At 36.3% G+C, this 20,160-nt stretch overlaps 2 protein-coding genes across 2 annotated transcripts in view; one reads left to right on the forward strand and one right to left on the reverse strand.

The window, feature by feature from the left end:
* The window catches only part of LOC134754168 (JNK-interacting protein 3), a 156,239-nt gene that overhangs the window by 44,205 nt on the left and 91,874 nt on the right, over positions 1-20,160 (reverse strand). The window lies entirely within an intron of this gene.
* LOC134754356 (transcriptional repressor scratch 2-like) overlaps positions 1,846-20,160 on the forward strand; it is a 47,827-nt gene continuing 29,512 nt past the window's right edge. Inside the window, exon 1 of the mRNA XM_063690650.1 lies at positions 1,846-2,356. Within this exon, the coding sequence (XP_063546720.1) occupies positions 2,185-2,356 (172 nt within the window). The 5' untranslated portion in view covers positions 1,846-2,184. The remainder of the gene's footprint in view (positions 2,357-20,160) is intronic.

The raw sequence follows: 20,160 nt of genomic DNA on the forward strand, positions 1-20,160 counted from the left end.
CGTTGTATCCCGAATCATGAATGATCGCGGGTCACGAGCCGAAACGACCTCCGGAAATGTGCTGCGTTGACGGACGCGAGCTCGCATTTACGTCCAGAAATATACCGATGTAAACCAAAAATGCCAAAATAGATTCCCGACGTACAAGCATAGTAGATTGTGTCACAAGGGAACAAAATGACATATTTACGGCGAGGGCGTACATTGAATCTTGAACGTAGCGACGCTGGGCGTAGTGAGGGATTCAAGTGTTAACGCCCAAGGTGGAAATAATTCTGCTACCATGTGACATATACTATTTTTCACATCACCTATAAGGAAATTGTTATGTTCCAAATTATCATTAACCCTAAAAAAATGTATGCAAAAAAGAAAAATATAATGTCCTAAAACAGAAAAGTGCCACTTTGATCCCTTCTGGCGGGAAAGAAAAAACCCTTTTTCGAATAGGTGATGTGAAAAAAATATTTTGAATACAAATAAATATTAACATCCAAAAAACGGTCGCAGGTTTGCGTAGCATTCCACTAAACAATGTTTTGATTTTTATTGACATGATCGGCACTGATATTTTATTTGACTATAAGTACAGTCACGTCACGTGGTTCTTCAGCAGTCACACGTCATAAATAGATATAAATTCAAATCAGCATACAAACGTATTAAAGATTAATCTTCATCTATCTTTATTGTACGGTCTCGCAATTACATACAAACACACACATAATATAAATATAATTTAACATTTACACATAACTTAACATAACCTATTATTATCCTAATATTAAAACCTTCATGCTAATATATACTTAAATACTTATTTACTATATCTATATCTATATCTTAACTATAACTTTAGTTTAGTTTAATTATAATTCAATTTTTAACTTTCTGTACCTACATAATTAACTATTATTGTATTGGTTGTACTCTTAACTTGCTGCTGGAAGAGCGGGGTCTCCTGTCACAAGTATTGATATACTTACTAGGAGGTCCCAACCCTTTCTCAATTTGTAACACAATGATTGTGACCAATAAACGATTTTTCATTTTCATTTTCATTTTCCATTTTTCATTTTTCATTTTTCATTTTCATTTTCATTTTTCAATTTTCATTTTTCATTTTAATTCAGCAGGGTGGCCATAAGTAAATGTTAATAAATATCGATTTAATGTATTCTCTACTTGTCATTAATTAATCTAGTTTTGCACTAGTGCGTAGTGTTTGTTGAGAAAGTTTTATTGGAAAATACCTACTTATATATTTAAATAATAAGTATTTACGGATTCTTAGGTTTGAAGGAATGAAGTTCCTTTTAGGGTTTTATTTTGGACCCATATTTTTTGTTTAGTTAAACACAATAAAATCAATATTAATCAATAAATAATATAAGAAATAAAATATATAACTACACAACCTGATTTATTGTTTAAACAATATATCTTATTGTGGTGGCCCAGTCTCCTGTTTTTCGTCGGTTGAAGCGAAACTGCGATTGACACGACAAGAATTTTTGAGTAGTGGCTACCCGCTAACTCGCTAACGCTATAAAGGATGACTCACGTTAGACCGGGCCGTGACCGGGCCGGAGCTTCCGGCGCTTACTTTTCTATGACATGACAGGTGATCACGTGATGCTTTCCATAGAAAACGAAGCGCCGGAAGCTCCGGCCCGGTCACGGCCCGGTCTAACGTGAGTCATCCTTAATCCGGGTTGTACTTACTCCTATTTCAACAATCTCTACATTCACTATCTAATCATAGCGATTTAGGGGTAGGTATACATAAACATTAAATTAGGGCTGTGACGAAAAATAATATAATAAATTTAGAAAGCGAATAAAAACATCAAGTTTCCTTTTCGCTTATCTCATAACTCGCGAAGTGACCTACGTTTATCCACATTGAAACCGAACGCAAGCCGCAATAGAAAACAAATACAATATCCACCCCACGACGTCCCCACTGGTTGCTCGAGTGTGTTGGCCAAAGTTTGTGCGGCGTGCGATCGATCGGTGCGCGCGCAACTACCCGCTCGTATAAAAACCCCAGCGCATACCCCCGATCGGCACAATCGCAGACGAACGCCGCGCGTTGCCGCTCGCCTGGGGCGCTTTCTCTTCTCTTCTTTATTCGTCTGTCTTCTATGCCGCGTGGGTGGGCCGTCTGATGCCGGCGCCGCGATGCCGCGCTGCCTCATGGCCAAGAAATGGAAGGCGGCTCCTGCGGCGGAGCTGGAGGAGACCGACGAGGAGATTGACGTGGTGGGGGACGGGCGCGGCCGGAGCCCCGCGCCCGCCGCCACGGCGCCGGGGCCTCCGCCGCGCGACCCCGAGCCCACGCTCCTCTACAACGGTAAGCGCTGCCTTGCGACCGCCACCGTCCTGCATCACCTTGGAGACACTATCATACCCCGCGCGATCCCAAAAACACTGTTGCTACTTAATATACATGTGCTTACGACGTTTCTGTTTTAAACTGCGCATACACGTACATAGATGCAACTCAAGCGTTACTATAAAATACTAGTGTTGGGCAAAATCTTATTTAGACGTCAAATTAAACGCTAAAATAACGCAACCATGTCATAAAAATCGGGTTTTACTCGTAGTCAATATACACATAAAATATGTTATGACATCGTCAAGTTACATGCTTGACAATACGTTTTATACGCCAATAAATAACGTATAGAGTCTCCATTGTGCTTGTGTTTTCTATGTTTAAGTATTTATATCATTTATATGTACTTAAATTTTGACCTGCTGACGTTTATCGCACCATCCTTTTTATTCATGATTATTTGGAAAGAGACAATTGCTGCTGTTTTATTTATCTAAGCAAGCTTCTATGATTATATCCTATGTAGTGCATTATCATAACTATGTAGTAATGGCCGAAATACTAGTAAGGTAAGGTTCACCGTCTCAAATAAGGTAAGTATGTATTTTCTTACGTATCAATAGGTAGTTAGAATTTTATGTTCTAGAAAAAACCAGTGAACGGAAACTAAATGTTGGTTTTCCTTTCAACCATTAATATGTACCTGATATTATTAAAACTGTCAAAACCGGACCCGCCCACCGAGGGTTCCGTACTTTTTAGTATTTGTTGTTATAGCGGCAACAGAAATAAATACATCATCTGTGAAAATTTCAACTGTCCAGCTATAGCGGTTCATGAGATACAGCTACAACCTGTTGACAGACAGACAAACAGACAGACGGACAGTGGAGTCTTAGTAAATAGGGTCCCGTTTCTACCCTTTGGGTACGGAACCCTAAAAATGAGCACTAAAATATATTAGGTAGGTACTTAATTCTACAGTTTTTGTAGTTAATTAATAACTTTTTTTTTTGATATTTTGGAGTAGTTAACTAGAGGTATAATTGATTTTTAATCATTTTTAGGGTTCCGTAGCCAAATGGCAAAAAAATACATTGTTAAAATTATGTAATGTATGGAACCCTCGGTGCGCGAGTCCGACTCGCACTTGGCCGGTTTTTATGAACCGTATGAACATAAATTGACATAATCGAAGCTTAAACGAGCTCAACTTAAATATGGATTTAATTAGGTGGATACAGTCGGCATCAATAGCAACGAATCAGACTACACATCAAAAGTATGGTTTAAGCTCCCTCCACACTCGTGCGCGAATCGCGGCGTGAAGTTGCGAACGCGAGTGTGAAGTCGAGTTCGCAGATCTGCGAAATCGACGCCATACTCGGCTTCGCGCCGCGATTCGCTCACGAGTGTGGAGGGAGCTTTATTTAGCTTTCAAGCTAATTTGGTTGTCAATACTAACGGTATGAAATGTCTAATGTAAACCCTAAATGGCTCAACAGTTAAAGTCCGTGACTGTACCATACCATTTTCTAATAGATTAAAACGAATGTGGAGGACCCGCGCGAAATCGCCTTTTCATACAAACGTAGTCCTCATTTTCCTCTCTGGATATTAACATTATTGAAAATATTTTGATACAATTTGTTGTATATCAACCACGGCTATGCCCCTACGTATAATTTTTTCGATTTTTTAATTATTATAAGCGTTAGGAGCATTTAAAAATTTGTATGAAAACTGTTTCTCGCTCCTAATTTTTACAATATTAAAAAAAATCGAAAAAAATCAAACGTAGGGGCATAGCTGTGGTTAATATACATCAAATGATGTAAAAACATTTTCCATAATGTTAATATCCATAGAGGAAAATGAGGACTACGTTCGTATGGATAAGCGGCCGTCCCCTTTCCTCTTAACAAAAAAGAGATACGTCTCTATGAAGAACAATTAGACTTTAGCAGATACTTTTCAATGCGAACTGCGAACGAATGCAGGGATTATATCTCTAGTTAGAAAATTATTCAGTAGGCAGATACTTTTTGCGTTTTTTAATCAGCTTTTGTTGATGTTGACTGTACAACGCAACAAAATGAGAACTATCTTAAACCTAGATGTCCAAATAAATATACTATTTGACAGCTGTTAACTGTCAACGTCGCATTATGGCCAGACGGGCGCCACTGTCACCATGCAGTCAATATATCTAGTAGGTAGATAGATTACAGTTAGATCAAGATAAGTCTGCTACGATTTTGATAGCACCCGTCACGCAGTTGTACATAAGTGTTATTTTGAACGTCAAACTTCTATGATATTATGACCATGGAGACTATATAAAGGAGCCAGATCTCTATGTATGAAGTGTCCATCAAAAAACAGTAATTAGGCGGCGCCACCATACACCGAAATACTACCAAAAACAAACTACGTAATTTGGTCGGGTTATTTGTTGCCTTATATGGTTCATGGTATACTCATGTCCCAGAGCCTAACTAGCGCCACCGGAGAGATTAGGAACTATTATTAAAAGCTGAAAGCGGTCACTTTTGCAACAATTCTGCCATAAGGGATTGGCATCCTTTCTATACCATCCATAATTATGACGTAAATAAATAACGCTTGCATTGCTGCTCAATTCACTCCTGACATCAGCACCAGAGTGCGACTTGTTTGCGTGGAGATGGGCGAATGTGTGCCAGGAGTGTGAGGTTTTGTGAGATGAAGGATGATAGGCTTTCCAGCACTTGCATTTGACTGAATATGACTATCTGTATTTTACTTTATATATATTTTGTATTTGTAATTTGTGTACCTGTAACTAGTTTAATTATTCGGTGTATTGGCCTATGCTGTGATGCCGTGTAATTAAAATAAGATATTTAAATTAATAATAATAATAATTGCGTGTGCTATCACAATCGTTGCAGATTTATCTTGGTCTGACTCTAGTAGTTTATTTCAAAAATATATTTTGTTATTGTTCGTTAGTAGGGTAAAATTTTAATCCAAGAATATGTTCTTCGGTCCGGATTTCCGGATGCATCTGTATCTGCATTTAAAGCCTCCACATATTCGAACGCTTGTGAAGCCTGACCAGTAATATATGATCATTGTCAAGAGGGCGCTGTTATTCTCATGTCCTATACATGACAGTTCAGTATAGTATGAAAAAAATTATTCCAGTGTAATTCCCCAACATGGCGCGTGGTCATATATTCCTGGTCAGGCTTTACAGTAAGGAGCAGATGTTGCTAAGCGGGCCAGGTGTTCAAAATGATCTAACCACAACTTTATTGTTGAGAGTAGGAGCGTGTGTAGATATTTTTGAACACTTCACCCGTCTAGCTACTAAAAAAGCTTAACATTCGCTTACCTAAAATCTGCCTCTTAGCTTCTTTTCTTAATTTAAGCTATGCCTGAATGCAATATTGCGAATTTGATTTTTATGAGACAAAACGTTTTTGCATATGCGATGTATCGCCTTTTAGTAACAATAACCAGTCGGCTTAAGGTGGTCGCGATTGTATCACACGGTCAAACAACTTTGTCAGTAGCAAAAGGCGCGGAATTCAAATTTTATATGGGACGATAGCCCTTCGCGCCTACATTTTTCAAATTTGCCGCTCTTTTCTACTGACGAAAGGTGCTTGACAAACTTTATATTCTGGTATCGTGACCGCCACTTTCTAAAAAGTATGTGAAAGAGGAAGAATTATATTCGGTAGTAAGAAGAAATAAGAAGAAAAAATATATTCATATACGAACTTTTTAAATATGAAAAGTAATAAGTAAGTAATTTAATACAAACTTTTTTAGTCAAACGCACTAGGGTATTTAACCACTAGTCAAATTAGTTTCTTTTTTCGAACTGTCAAAAGGATTTTGCTGCTATGGAATTTATATGAAAGACTAGCATGTGACGTCACAATCAAATTACCTACTCATTATAGTTTTATACGGGTTTTGAAATAGAAATTGTGTCTAAAATAACAACTGTCTACGTTTCTCTATTAATCTTCTGGTGCTTTATTTCATGCATGGTGTAAGATAATTTATTTTAAATACAGTCAAATACCCTATTAAGGAGCCACAGACTCTTCGAGTTCCATTTAAAAAAAATAAAAATATAGATGAATTTTCGATATTCTGGTTAGCTGTTCTTTTCGCGGTCTTTTAACGGGCAACTTTGCATTATCTATAGCGCAATGTTCAGAAGAAAGAATGAGGGGAAGAAAAACTGTAATAATATTTCGTAATGTTGCATAACATTACGAAATATTATCAACTTTTTTAATCGCGAATCATTCAAAATTTTAGTATAAAGTAAAAAAGTAAAAGTAAAAATAATTTATTGCATACAAAGATTAATTCTATGTGTACAATACATAATAGGGTATTTGACTGTATTACAATAAATTATTTTACACCATGCATGAAATAAAGCACCAGAAGATTAATAGAGAAACGTAGACAGCTGTTATTTTTAGACACAATTTCTATTTTATACCCCGTATAAAACTATAAAGAGTAGGTAATTTGATTGTGACGTCACATGCTAGTGTTTCATATAAAATCCACAGTAGCAAAATCGCTTTGAAAGTTCGAAAAAAGAAACTGATTTGACTAGTAGTCAAATGCCCCATTATCTGGTCTTAAAACTAAGAGACAATTATGTACATTTAAGCACTTACAATGAAGGTTGTACCGGTTCCTACACTAGGCGTAGCCTGTCACGTAGTATAAAACTATAATAGAGGAAACCATGTTACGTTCCAGCATGATGACGATCTGAATCATGAATCTATTTATTGATGAGGAAATTAACTATTTATATAATATATTTAGTATATTTGACTTCCAATCAAAAAGTTTAATTATTTGTTAATATAAATAATTATTATAATAATGTTAATTTCAATTATTTTTATAATTTTAGCGAATATTATAATATTTTTATCAGTAATTTTATCTAAAAAATCATTTACTGACCGAGAAATTTGAATGTGGTTTTGACCCAAAATCTTCATCACGACCACGCACTCATACGCACGTACTCGCTTCATACTGCACGATCAGTCGATCAGTCAAGAAGTTAATTGCCAGTCAATCGGTGTCAGTTGTAGACTGAGCACCAAATACTCGTAGCGCAGATCTCACCCCGATAGAGCACAGAAAAATGTCATGTAATAAAGAAAAAGTGACCAACCCTTCCGGTGGCCAAGGCCGGAATCGAACCCCGGCCTTCGGACCTTACAATAGTCACAGTAAGCTGCCATAGTGTCGGATAGAACAACGCGTCAAAACTATTTACTAAACTTCATTAATACAAACATTCCAGTTTATCGTAAAACTTAGCAATTAAAAACATTCTATTCTGTTTATAAACTAGCGGGAGATTTTTTTTAACTTAATCTGTAGATATATCTACTTATAAAATCATTTGACGCAGGTATTTGGCGAGCTATTGCATATGCAATAGCTATCCGATACTATTGCAGTTGATTGTGTTATCGTTTCATTCCCTCATAAACGAAGTGATAAAATTGGTGTTCACCATAGATACATCGCATTAATGTGTTATGGCTTGTCAACTGATATTACCATCATTCGAGCTTCTCAGACTGAACAGCGTAATCTGACGCCGGATTACTCATAATTATTACAGATATTGAGGTCTTCTTATGATGGGTAGTCGGAACGCCCAGAACTAACCAACTTTATGAGCTCTATGTTATTTCTATCTATCGATAGTGCATTTCGTGTAAACATGGATGTGTTGTATCGTAAGTGACCACTTTTTTAGTCAAAATCAGACATAAATTAAGGAAGACTAAATTTTCACACATAATATTGCGTATTCCTCGACATTCTTAACTAGATTTTCAGTAACCAAAATATTTTTAATGCACTTTATCCTCTGCTTAATATTAATGACATCTAATAAGCAGTGATCAGTGTTATGGTTGCAACTCGGGGTGAATGACCTCAATTATACTTTATTTAATGTAGTTTATTTTATAAATAAAATTATTTTTAATTTTATTTTTACAGTTAAAAGTAAAATTTAAACGTATGCAATATATTAAATGTGCTTGATAGGAATCGATTTCTCTCAACACAGTGTCAGCATCGTATTTAAAATATTATTTACGATGTATTTTGCCAGGTTTCAATACAAACAACAGCAATTAAAACCTTGAAGATATAGATTTATTGTACACAAAGTGACTTTACTTTATTTATTGTACATAAGTTCCGAAAAACTCATTGGTACGAGCCGTGGTTTAAACAGTCGCACGCTCTTACCGCTAGGCCACCAGCGCTCTAAGAGAAAAGTTCGAATTGAACATTACAAAACAATTTTTTTGTTTTTCATAGTGAAAAAAATTTGACTTATGAAGGAAAATTTAAAAAAAAATACCACCCCCCCTTTTCTCCGAAATTTACCAACAAAATTTTTGGCTTTCTTACATAATAATAACATTATCATAAATCTTACAGGAAAAATATAATCACATCTCTATCTTAAAAACTTTTTTTAATTATAAAAAAAAAAGTCTAATTTCATTTGCAATTTAAGCACATTTGCGGGTGTTTGTTGTACTTGAAATGTCTATGAGATAACACTAAAAATACCTTCTTTCAAATAAAACAAAAATTGTTGAAATCGGTTCACATGATAAAAAATAAGTATCCTTGAAAACCAACATACATACAGGTCGCGCAAGTTAGTTAGCCAATTTGCCGATAGATGGCGCTGTACACAATTATGCTTATACTTCTCTTCTGGTCAAATCTTTCGTGATATTTACACGAGAAAATTAAAAGTTTGTACGGAACCCTCGGAACTCGCACTTGACCGGTTTTTTCGGGTACGGGTCATTGAAAATTGTTAAGCAACATTAAAGCAACAGTTTTGCATTGTTGTCAGAGCTAGCTATGCTAACATTGTATTGTGGCTTTGGGAGCGGTACCTTTGTGCTTCGCCTGTCAACTGTTTCGGCGTCGGCGGTGCACTCCTCCTCGAGAATGTTTAGGGATTTGACACAAGCCATTTCACCACTAGTGTCTATAGAAGTGGTACACTGTTGAATGGAATGAAGAATTAAGCGGCAACTTGTATACTTATAGAGCTTACCTAACGCTACGAAAAGTCACTCGACTATTTTCATACATTATTTATGTTTCGATTAGCGATTTCTATCAATAATAGGGTATTCCAAATTTTTTATTAATCGTATCATTTGATCAGGTTTGTTTTGAGGATCAAATGTTTGTATGGGACCTATTGTCTTAAAGCAATACAAAAGTCACAAATGATGGTCAAAGTCTGACACTCGCACTTTTTTGACGAAACCCTCCTAACAAATTGGCATTGTACAGTCGCCATCAGATACATCGGAGCGGCCAAGGTAATCACAATATCTGAACACGCACTCTAACGTCTTGACAATAGAGGCGTGTTCAGATATTTGTGAGCGCCTCGGCCGCTCCGATATATCTGATGGCGACTGTACAACGTGACGTCAGCATGTAACGTCGCTATTGCTTAGAAGCCGTGAAAAACAAGAAAATTGAGATTTTGTCGGTGAAATATTGCGTTTATGTAAAGCCTGACCTGTAACATATGATCATTGTCAAGGGGGCGCTGTTCATTCTCATGTATAGGGTGACAGTTCATATAGTATGAAAAAAATAGTTCCAGTGAAATTCCGCAACATGGCGCGTGATGATATATTTCTGGTCAGGCTTTTATATTGTTGCACTACAATATATTTTTAATAAAATATAAGGAATCGAATGGTAAGTACCATCATGTTTTTTCCTATTTGGAAATTATATTTTTTTTTAAGTTTCCAATTTATTGTGATCAATTGCTCATTTTCTATGTATTTAACTAGATTTAGTTATAAAATTCAACATGTGTCAAAAACTCTAATATTGTCATGTTGGCTAGGCCCAGGTGGAGTGTGAAGTGCAGCAAAATTCAGTTAGGATACGGTCAGTCTGTCGCTTAACCCTTTGAACGTCTATAAAACGTCTCTCACACGCCAACCAATGTAAACCTTACTTGAAATCATGAAGCTTACATTTACAGCGAGTACCCAAATAACATTAGTCGCTAAATATAAGGGGTAAAAGAAATCTATATAAGAGTACGATTACTCTGGAGGTTCTAAAAATAGAAAGAAAAGAAAGAAAGAAAGAAAAAGCATTTATTAGCACAACATAACATAAGACTAAAACTAGAAATAATTAAACAGAATGAGGTTGCGCTAAATGGTCCTTACTCAGCTTGGTGTCACGGTGTGAGCCAACATGGCACACTCCGCGACGCTGATTTTCAGTAAGGCCCAGTAGATGGACTAGTGAACACAATGTAAAAAATAAATAAGGGAAAGCTTAAATACAAATAACAATCAAATTACTTAATTAAAATAGGAGTTATAGCCGGCTATAATCTCGTAATACCACCGGATTTGGCACAGATTTTTATCACCTTAGGTTGCAAAACGGCGCTACAATAGGTTTACAGGTATAAGAGGTAGAGGGGCGCTATAGTTGTGCTATAATAGCGTTAATTGCTTAATTAATAGTCACTTATTTGAGTAGTAGAGGTCTATATAGATGATACTTTTAGCTTTTGATGGTATATTAATAGCATTCCTGGTCAACATTTGTAAAACTTAAGAAGGTAATTGCACATTATTTTCTTTTATCACTATCTTCTTTGGTTGCAGATGATTCCATTTTTTGTATTATTGTTAGTAAGCTTACCTTGTGACAGTTTGAATTGAAATCTAATGGCGAATAAACAGAATAATATGCTTATTATAGTGCATTGGTACCAGCTTTATCTGAAGATTTATGACGGCGAAATTAATTACACTGTTAATTACTATATGTATTATTAACAAAATTTTAAAAATGTAATAGTTATTTAATTGTGGTCCACCGTATTTAATTTGTGAAAAATTAAACAATATTCGTGAACTCCGGTTTTAAGTATGGTAATACTAAATTAGGTCAATATTTAGTGAAGCTATGCATTTTTATTCAGTACCTATTTACATTCTAATTTATAGTTTTAGATTTCCTTATTAGTTCATCAGTCATCTTAACATGGCGCTATAGGCTTAGCTTGTAGGTTAGATCTAATAACAGTAAGTATAAGATGTATTAAGGTCTGCGACTACATGATCTATAATAGCGACTAATAACTTCTCTATTCAACTGTTAGTGATAAGGGAGTTAAGTAACGTTTGCGATACAAGGAGCTATAAAATACTTTTTATCGCCTGTTTAGAACCTTAAGTGCAAACTGTAGCTGCTTATAATATAACTCATTTAGATGTTAAGGTTCTAGAATTCACTTTAAATTATAACACTAACTGCTTAGCGGCTAAAATAGCTACTGTGGATCTTAAAATAGCTGAACCTCTTAAACACTTTTATGTCATCTCAGCCTGTAGGCTAAGACTATGCAGCTATTGTACCGCCGTTCTATGTCTTAAGGTTATAATAAAATAGGTTCCAAGTGTCGCCTAATTGTTTGTTGTATAGTTACTAAACTAACCTGTAGCAGTTGTGAATGTGGCATAAGCTAGTCTACGTAACTAAGCAGGGTTTTCTCACAATTCATCTATTTATAAACTTTAACTTTTCTTATTCCCATGTCGCGTTGCTACACTCAACAAATTCCGACTGGTTAGCACGCGATCCGAACTAACAACGGGCTACTGATGTATACATTAGGATTGACGTTTATGAAACCCACCCTCATTTCCCAGCCGACTTCCGTGCTGTTGTACATACATACAAACACAAGCATTTTACGCTTGTCACGCAGCCTCTAATAGTCCTTAGGGCTCGTACTGATTGACCCCTTTAGCGCTTTAGGGAGAGACGCCGGCAATGAATTTTCAAGTACGTTGTTTCTGTACGGCAATTTATGTTCTTGCTGCAATTTGCGCGCCGTAGCGTCGTGCATTACAATAAGCTTACCTAAAAAAATGAGGTGATATTTTTATTATCTTGATTAGAATAGAGTTTGTGCAACATATAAATGGTTTGCATACGCTCGCCCGTTTTTTTTCAATCATCCGAAAAACGCACTCGTGGCATTTGTGATGACATTTACGAATGGAACGAAACCTGTTAAGACTGCAATCCGACGTGAATCCGACACACAGTTACAGTTTTGAAAAGGCAAAAGTTTGTTGTCTTCCATGATGATATTAAATTTTGATATCTAATGGAAATAGGTCTTGAAAACCTGAATTTGCAACATTCAACTTACACCTACTAATTGTGACTGTGAAGTTAAAAAATACAAAAGTAAAAAGGGTAGACAGAAACGAGACTTGTATGTTTAATTAGTGCACCTAATTTGGTACGTGTAACAAAATTAGAAGGTGGCATGACAAGTCTTTATAGAGTCAAACGGTCTCTGAGAAAAACGCATTTAACTGACTTGCAAGACCGAAGTGATCCCATAACTGTTGCGTTTGTCAAAACAAAGTTTTGCACGAAACACAAAAAATCGAACCTATATTATGTTTGGAGCAATTTAACCCTCTGTAGGGCACACTGATTTGCGGCCAAAATGACCACCCTCATCTTTTTTCGATATTTTTATGCACATTTTTTAGGGCTTGAAAGAGGCGATGAGGCTTGCGTCCAGTATTTTTTAAGTTGGACCGTTAAGGATGACTCACGTTAGACCGGGCCGGAGCTTCCGGCGCTTACTTTTCTATGACATGACAGGTGATCACGTGATGCTTTCCATAGAAAACGAAGCGCCGGAAGCTCCGACCTGATCACGGCCCAGTCTAACGTGAGAGATCCTTTAGAGCGTTACTAAAAACAAAAAATAATAATAAATAAGCATAGACTAAAAAAAAAAAAGCCGCTGACGGGAATCGAACCCGCTACCTCTTCCAAACCGTGGAATTGCGCTTACCATTTGCGCCACAGCGACACTTCTTGTAGGGGTGAATTTCCCTATTGGTTTCATTACCTGACTGAACTTTTCTAAAGCGACTTCAAAACAAAAGCACGAACTTATTTGACGATAGGTAGGTAAGCGTTTCAATAAGGTTCGCAAATAAGTCGATGACAACAATGACTACATACCGAGTTACTCGATATAACAATGTCTATATAAAATAATCAGAATGTAGTAAATTTAAGTAGAATGGCCCCTGTACACCTAAAAAGCCATAACTTTTTTAAATATTTCTAACGCTCTACTCTAAATTTCTGAGTTAACGCGCTATCTATAGTTTCTAACATAGACAGAGAGAATTATACTATCTTTGTCTTTCACTAGTACTAGCACCCAGAAGAAAAGGATGAGTATAGTTATTTTTGTTCTTATTTACTGACAATTTGGTTTGACCAACTATATCTATCATATCATATAGATCCGTTTCGCTTGTAATTAAATCAACTCGACCACACGAGCTCGGGAGCAGCAGCAGACTGGTAGTCGCCAATCAACCCCGAGTAATACAACTATACCAATTTCTACACGTAGTACGTACTAAATTAACAGTAATTAGCATCAAAGGGGAGCACGGCCTTTGAGTGGCCAGATTGCAAGTGGCTAACCGTACTCCCTCCCACAGTCAAAGTGACGTAAATGCAATGAATTTACAATTGTCGTAGGCCTTTTGTTTATAGTGGGTAATATGGTACCGACTGCCGGTAAGGCCGATGCGGTTCAGACTGAGCGGCTAGTGCCGGGCTGAGGGAAAATTGCCATTGCCTGTGCCAGAAAATTTTCACCTAAACGAGGAATTTTTATCATACCATTCTGAATATTTCAATTCTTTCTATTATTTTGAAATCATTGAATATTTACGATTTGAGAAAATCGTAATGTCTGTAAATATTTTGATATACTTTATGAAACAGAAAACATTACGATTATTTCAGGGAACATTAGCAATAAAGTTATTTGCGTTGTTAGTTGCGTTGGGGCCAAAAGTGGCCGTAGTAATCCTACGGTTCATTAGTAAAATAATAAAAATATGTAACACTGAGTGTACGTAGGTATGTAAAATCGAGAATACCCAAAATACGTTAGTCGGGATTATTCCTTACCAGTGTCGTTACGTCTTTGACTGCGTTATGAATATTTCGGGAAGGTACAACACTATGTGTCGAGCTAAACGCCCAAATGGTTAACCGTCCCAACTATGCCCGTTAGGAAACGTAACTCCGACTAAATAATTCGGATTCTGGATGTACCTACAGCCCGTTTCGGAACGCATTATTCATATAATTTTAATAGCCGTATTTTGTATACAGGGTGGCCCAAAAATACGTTGACTAGGATTACAAGAGGCTACAAAGTTACTGGATTATCAGAGGTGTATGCATTTCTTTTGTTTGCTCTGTAGATAAAGAAGGAAACAATAGAGGTATTTTTCAAGCAAATGCAATGAACTGTTTTCATGATGCTACATACATTTAAAATACCTAGTAAGGGCAACTTCCTTATAATGAACAAAACAAATTTATTCAGTTTTGTTTTTAATAACACCATAACACTTTGTTCTGTCTAAGCTAACTCTGCATCGATAACCATGATAACGATTATTGAATAAAATGACGTTTTGTCATATATAGTTACTTTTTTCTTTGAATGTAACATGTTTAAATGCGAGCGGGTAAAAAGTAAAAACAGATGGAGTTTACAATTTCAAACGGATGGAATGGTCATCGGAAAGCGCCCGAACGTGAGTAAACTCTTTTAGCGGGTTGTTACCCGCAATATCCTGTTGGACCCTCGCCGTACAATTTACTTTACGTTAAAATATTTACTACGCGTTGCATTTTTATTTTTTCACAGCATTTGCATTACATCATGGCTTTCCGCACTCAAAGTGATTTCTACGTCAGAGCCAACATTATTCCAATCTGTTGAATACGTTTAAGACTTTCAATTCGTCTAGGTGTTTTCAATTTACTTGAATGATTATTTCTTCAATTTTCTTGCAAATCAGTTAAATGCGTTTTGCTCAAAGACCGTTTGAGGTAGATACCTAAAATTTTTAACAGTTATAGCAATTACCACCACTAATATCGTAAATAAATCAAAACCGCTTATTTGTTATTTTAGGGGGAAATTTAGGGGGTTGAGAGGGGTAACCAATTTTATTTTTATTTGTAAGAATCGTGTCATAACATGAGGTTTTATAGTACCTACTTACTGTTTTTGACGTATTTAGTTTTTCACGTACGAAGTTGTTATCTGTCATGTTTTTTTGTCACATTTGACGTTTATTACATTGTTGTCATTTTGGTGTTTGGTATGTAAAGATGTAGAGAGTTTCGTATATATATATTATTTTTATGTTTACATAAACCAAATGGACCGTTAATAACAAGATTTTTATCAATGTGAGTTGGTGGTGTGAATGAGGGTGAAAAATCAGGCAAGTGGCAACCAGTCTACAAAGCCCAAAGCAAAGCAACACTGGATAACAATCCAAGGTAACTAAGGGACTATAGCGACCCGCCCCGGCTTCGCACAGGTTACACTAAACCTTAACATATTATGCACCTAAACCTTCATCAAGAATCACTATTGATAGGTGAAAATCGCATGAAAATGCGTTCAGTAGTGTTTGAGTTTATCACGAACATAAGTATATACATATGCACAAACAGACAGACGCGGGGGGGACTTTGTTTTATAAGGTGTAGTGATTATAGGAGTAAACGGCAGTGGGAAGTCATAATCATAGGTGTCTAGAATAATGCTGTCACTGTATTGTAATCGCTTGATTAGAAGATTTTTTGTACCTTAATAGCTCTATTAAACCCAATACGTTGTAATTACCCAGTCGTCCACTATCGTCTTAAAACCTGTTCGAAATACCTTTCAGCAATGATAAAAGCTTTATAGCTAATAAGGCCCTGCATTTTATAGTGTTTGAGACATGCCTAAAATTTAATCCGTCATAACGATGCGTACGATATTAGATGGATTACGGGCACGGGACACTTGCTACCGCAATTATGACTGCGGGCTTGGCCAATTTATTGTATTGTTTGTTTAGGTTCAACAGGATTACTGATTTTAGGGATAGGTTTGATAAGAGCCTCCTTCCAGGCTTCAGGAAACAGTCCTGATTGAATTGATTGGTTTATAGTAGCAGTGATCACCCTTAAAGTTCGTGGAAGCGTTAAAAGAAGCATATTCCGCGTGATACCGTCAGACCCCTGAGAATTAGACGAGAAATTCAAAATAATTTTAGCGACTGTATTTTCATCGACTGGTTTCAAACTGAAAGTAGCGGAGTAAAAACGATCATGTTCAAGAAACGTGAGGTTAGATATTGTAACACTTGTTTTAGGAGTATTAAGAAAATGTTTATTAATTAAGTTAGGATCATTGAGGTGACAAGGTAGGCTAGAGTGTTTATTTTTAAAGTCAACTGTACTGTGTTTGATGTTTTTCCATAGTTTACGAGAGTTTTTATAGTGTGCATTAACATTGCAGTTGAAATATGCTTGTTTCTCAGTAAACATTGCTTGGTTAACAGTACTTTTCAAATTCTTGTATATAGCTTATGTGAATCAAGTCCGCTTTTGCGGCCTCTATCATATGCTTCATCTCTTAGTTTTTTCATCCCAACGAGCAAAACTTATAGCGAACTTATAAGCGCTTACAAGCCCGGAAAAGGGCCCACTTTATTAGTGTATTCATTTTTTTAATAGTCTAATAATACCCTCACGGAATTCAACTCACGACTGTAACAGACGTGTAGCGGCATTTTGTAAAACCGTACACTCCTACGAAATCTATTATTAGTCTTTTATAAAACTAAACTAGATTGTTATGCACTTCACAATTCTTCTGCAAGTTCTTACTCGTTCATTTCGTTCAGTCAATCATTCAGTTCTTCGTGTAATAGTAAAAACACATTAAGTTTATAAGCTTGCATAAAACTAGATTCAATTACGACTTACAAATGCATATTGTAAGTATAAAAGTTAAATTAAAATTTCAACAAATTAAAACTATTTTATTTGTAACGGATTCAAATGTACTTATTAGCGCTTATAAAACTAAGTAACAAGTGTGTCGAATCAAGTGTATTTACACTTATAGGCAGCTTTAATAGGAGATTCGGGTCTATAGTAGCCTAATAATCAATCTTAAAAGCGCTTACAAGTGCTATTTATAAGAAGCTTCATTCTTAAGTCTGATTGCTCTTACTAAAAGCTTTTAAAAGAGGGTGCGGCTTATAGTGGTTTATATACTTAGTTTTATAAGCGCTTAAAAGGCTAATTATCAGAGTAATCGTGATCAAATACTAGATAGCATTTTCTGGGACGCATATAAGAGTAATTGTGAACGCCAAAATCAATATAAGAATCTTATAAGTGTCTTATTCCTATAACATATGTGTTCTGAGACTATTTTGCTTGTTGGGATGTCTTTGACTGTTGAAGTCACCCAAGGATAGCTTTTATTTATTTAAGTAAAGTACATGTGTACACTAGATATTATAGATGTGATGTTAATGTTTACCATTATTTTGTTGTAAAATTCTATTAATTCTATTATGATTGACATTTGTATTGTGCGGATAATTTACATTTAGTTAAATGTAATCAAATATTATGTACCTAATCTTGACGTGTAAACAATTACCTTTATCAATAAATTATGAATTATGAATTATTATATAGGTCTTTTTAACAGGAGCATACAAATCAAATATATGTTTGAGGTTGGTATTAAAACATTCCAGAGAAAATCTTAATAGGTAAAAAAAAAAACTGTATTTTTTCTATAAACAATACTTCTTTCGAACTTGACCGGACACACTACCGTGTGTCTATACCGTTACCACGTCCTACGTCTTTAACACGCGCGGCGCAGTGTAAAAATCAGGCCAAGGCCGCAATAGGCGGCGCCGGTAGATTGATCCGATGGCAGCTCGCGTCCTAAACCTAACAACGGGATGCATCCGACGATAAATCCGTAGCTAGAGTAAGGTCTTGGTATAAATGTTTGCATGTGCGTTACCCGCGTCAATCAACCATACACAGTGCAGCAGGCATTACTAAAGTCTGCCCACATACTTCGAAGAATTTCAGTCTGAATAGAAGGAGCGGGAGAGTGTGCGTCGTAGCCCCGTTGTGAGCATAGTTACTTGGCTCCTTTACAAATAAAGGATGACTCACGTTAGACCGGGCCGTGTCCGGGCCGGAGCTTCCGGTGCTTCGTTTTCTATGGAAAGCACCACGTGATCACCTGTCATGTCATAGAAAAGTAAGCGCCGGAAGCTCCGGCCCGGACACGGCCCGGTCTAACGTGAGTCATCCTTAATGGTGCCAGGGGTCGTCAAACGAGACTCACGAGCTGCATAAGTTTACGATGTTCAAGTTTTAGTTTACCAAAATAGTATTTTATACAATCGTGATATAATGGACAGTTTTTCAGTCTAGTACCTAGTTTAGGCAACGAAGCTTGCTGAGTATACAACACTATTGTATACAACACTTTTTCTACGAGTTAACAAAAAATAATACTTTAAACTAGTAGAATCATATAGGTAAACAAACCAACAGTATTTAGCAAAGATACGCGAACTGCCGCGGCCCGCGATACCAAACGACACCTTCTCGTAACTCATGAGGCACTGGTACTTGCGCTGCGCTTAATTAAAATTTAAGACAGTCCATTTCTCAATTTTGGCGAGCTGTGATTGGTCAATTTCATTATAATCGACTAAACCGTATCTAAATGAATATTATAGTTGAGTTGGGAGCCCATACATGAAAAGTACCTAATTACAGTTTGTTACACGAAATCTTAATTCTACCATTACGGTCGACGAGTAGAAAAACCGGCCAAGTGCGAGTCGGACTCGCGCACCGAGGGTTCCGTACTTTTTAGTATTTGTTGTTTCAACTGTCTAGCTATCACGTTTCATGAGATAGAGCCTGGTGACAGACAGACAGACGGACAGACGGACAGACGAACAAGACGTACCAAGATATTTAAACTATAGTTTGTACTTTTACCGACCCCTGATATAAATGATTCATGTGTTTCAGGATAATCTAGTTACAACAGACGTATCTTAAGGAACTCGATTTAAGCTATGCTTGCTACGTGGGTCCTTATCAAGCTCAAAGTTTCAAGTTTTTAATCATATTAAGTAGTCATTCTTCTCAGCTCTAAATCCCTAACTCCCTAAGCGAGGTTAACCACTCTTAAACTTTCGAACGCAGGTAATAGCGGTAACGAATCCCGGTGTAATAAATTAGTTACTAAATTTCTTGATAAGTTTGGAAGTTCTTCATACATAGTCTTAAATAGACTACAAATGTAGTGCAAAATTGTTTGCCTTTGTATTTTTACGGAAACACACGAACGTGTTATTATATTTCAGTCAGGCTCAGTACATAAAGTACTGGTTGACTGAAGTAGCATGACAAATACGAACGTTTCCGAGAAAATACGATGGCAAAGAATTATGCTCTACATCTAGTATACGGGTATCCAAGCTAGAAATATTAACTTAAATGTTTTTGTATCATGCTTACGTAACATTTAGGTTATGTAAGTATAAACACGACTAACTCACATTTACTCGTACCTAAGCAAATTTATACATAAAAGGCAGAACCAACCAACTATCACTCAATTTTATCCCAAAAGAAAAAAAAAGGTTATTCTTTAAATATAAAGGAAAATACAATGGAATGGAAGGAGTTTTCATAGGCCGCTAAAGGTTATTGATTTCGATAATTAATTTCGTGATAAATTGTTTAATTTG

The sequence above is a fragment of the Cydia strobilella genome, chromosome Z, assembly GCF_947568885.1.
Source record: "Cydia strobilella chromosome Z, ilCydStro3.1, whole genome shotgun sequence".
Lineage (NCBI taxonomy): Eukaryota > Metazoa > Arthropoda > Insecta > Lepidoptera > Tortricidae > Cydia > Cydia strobilella.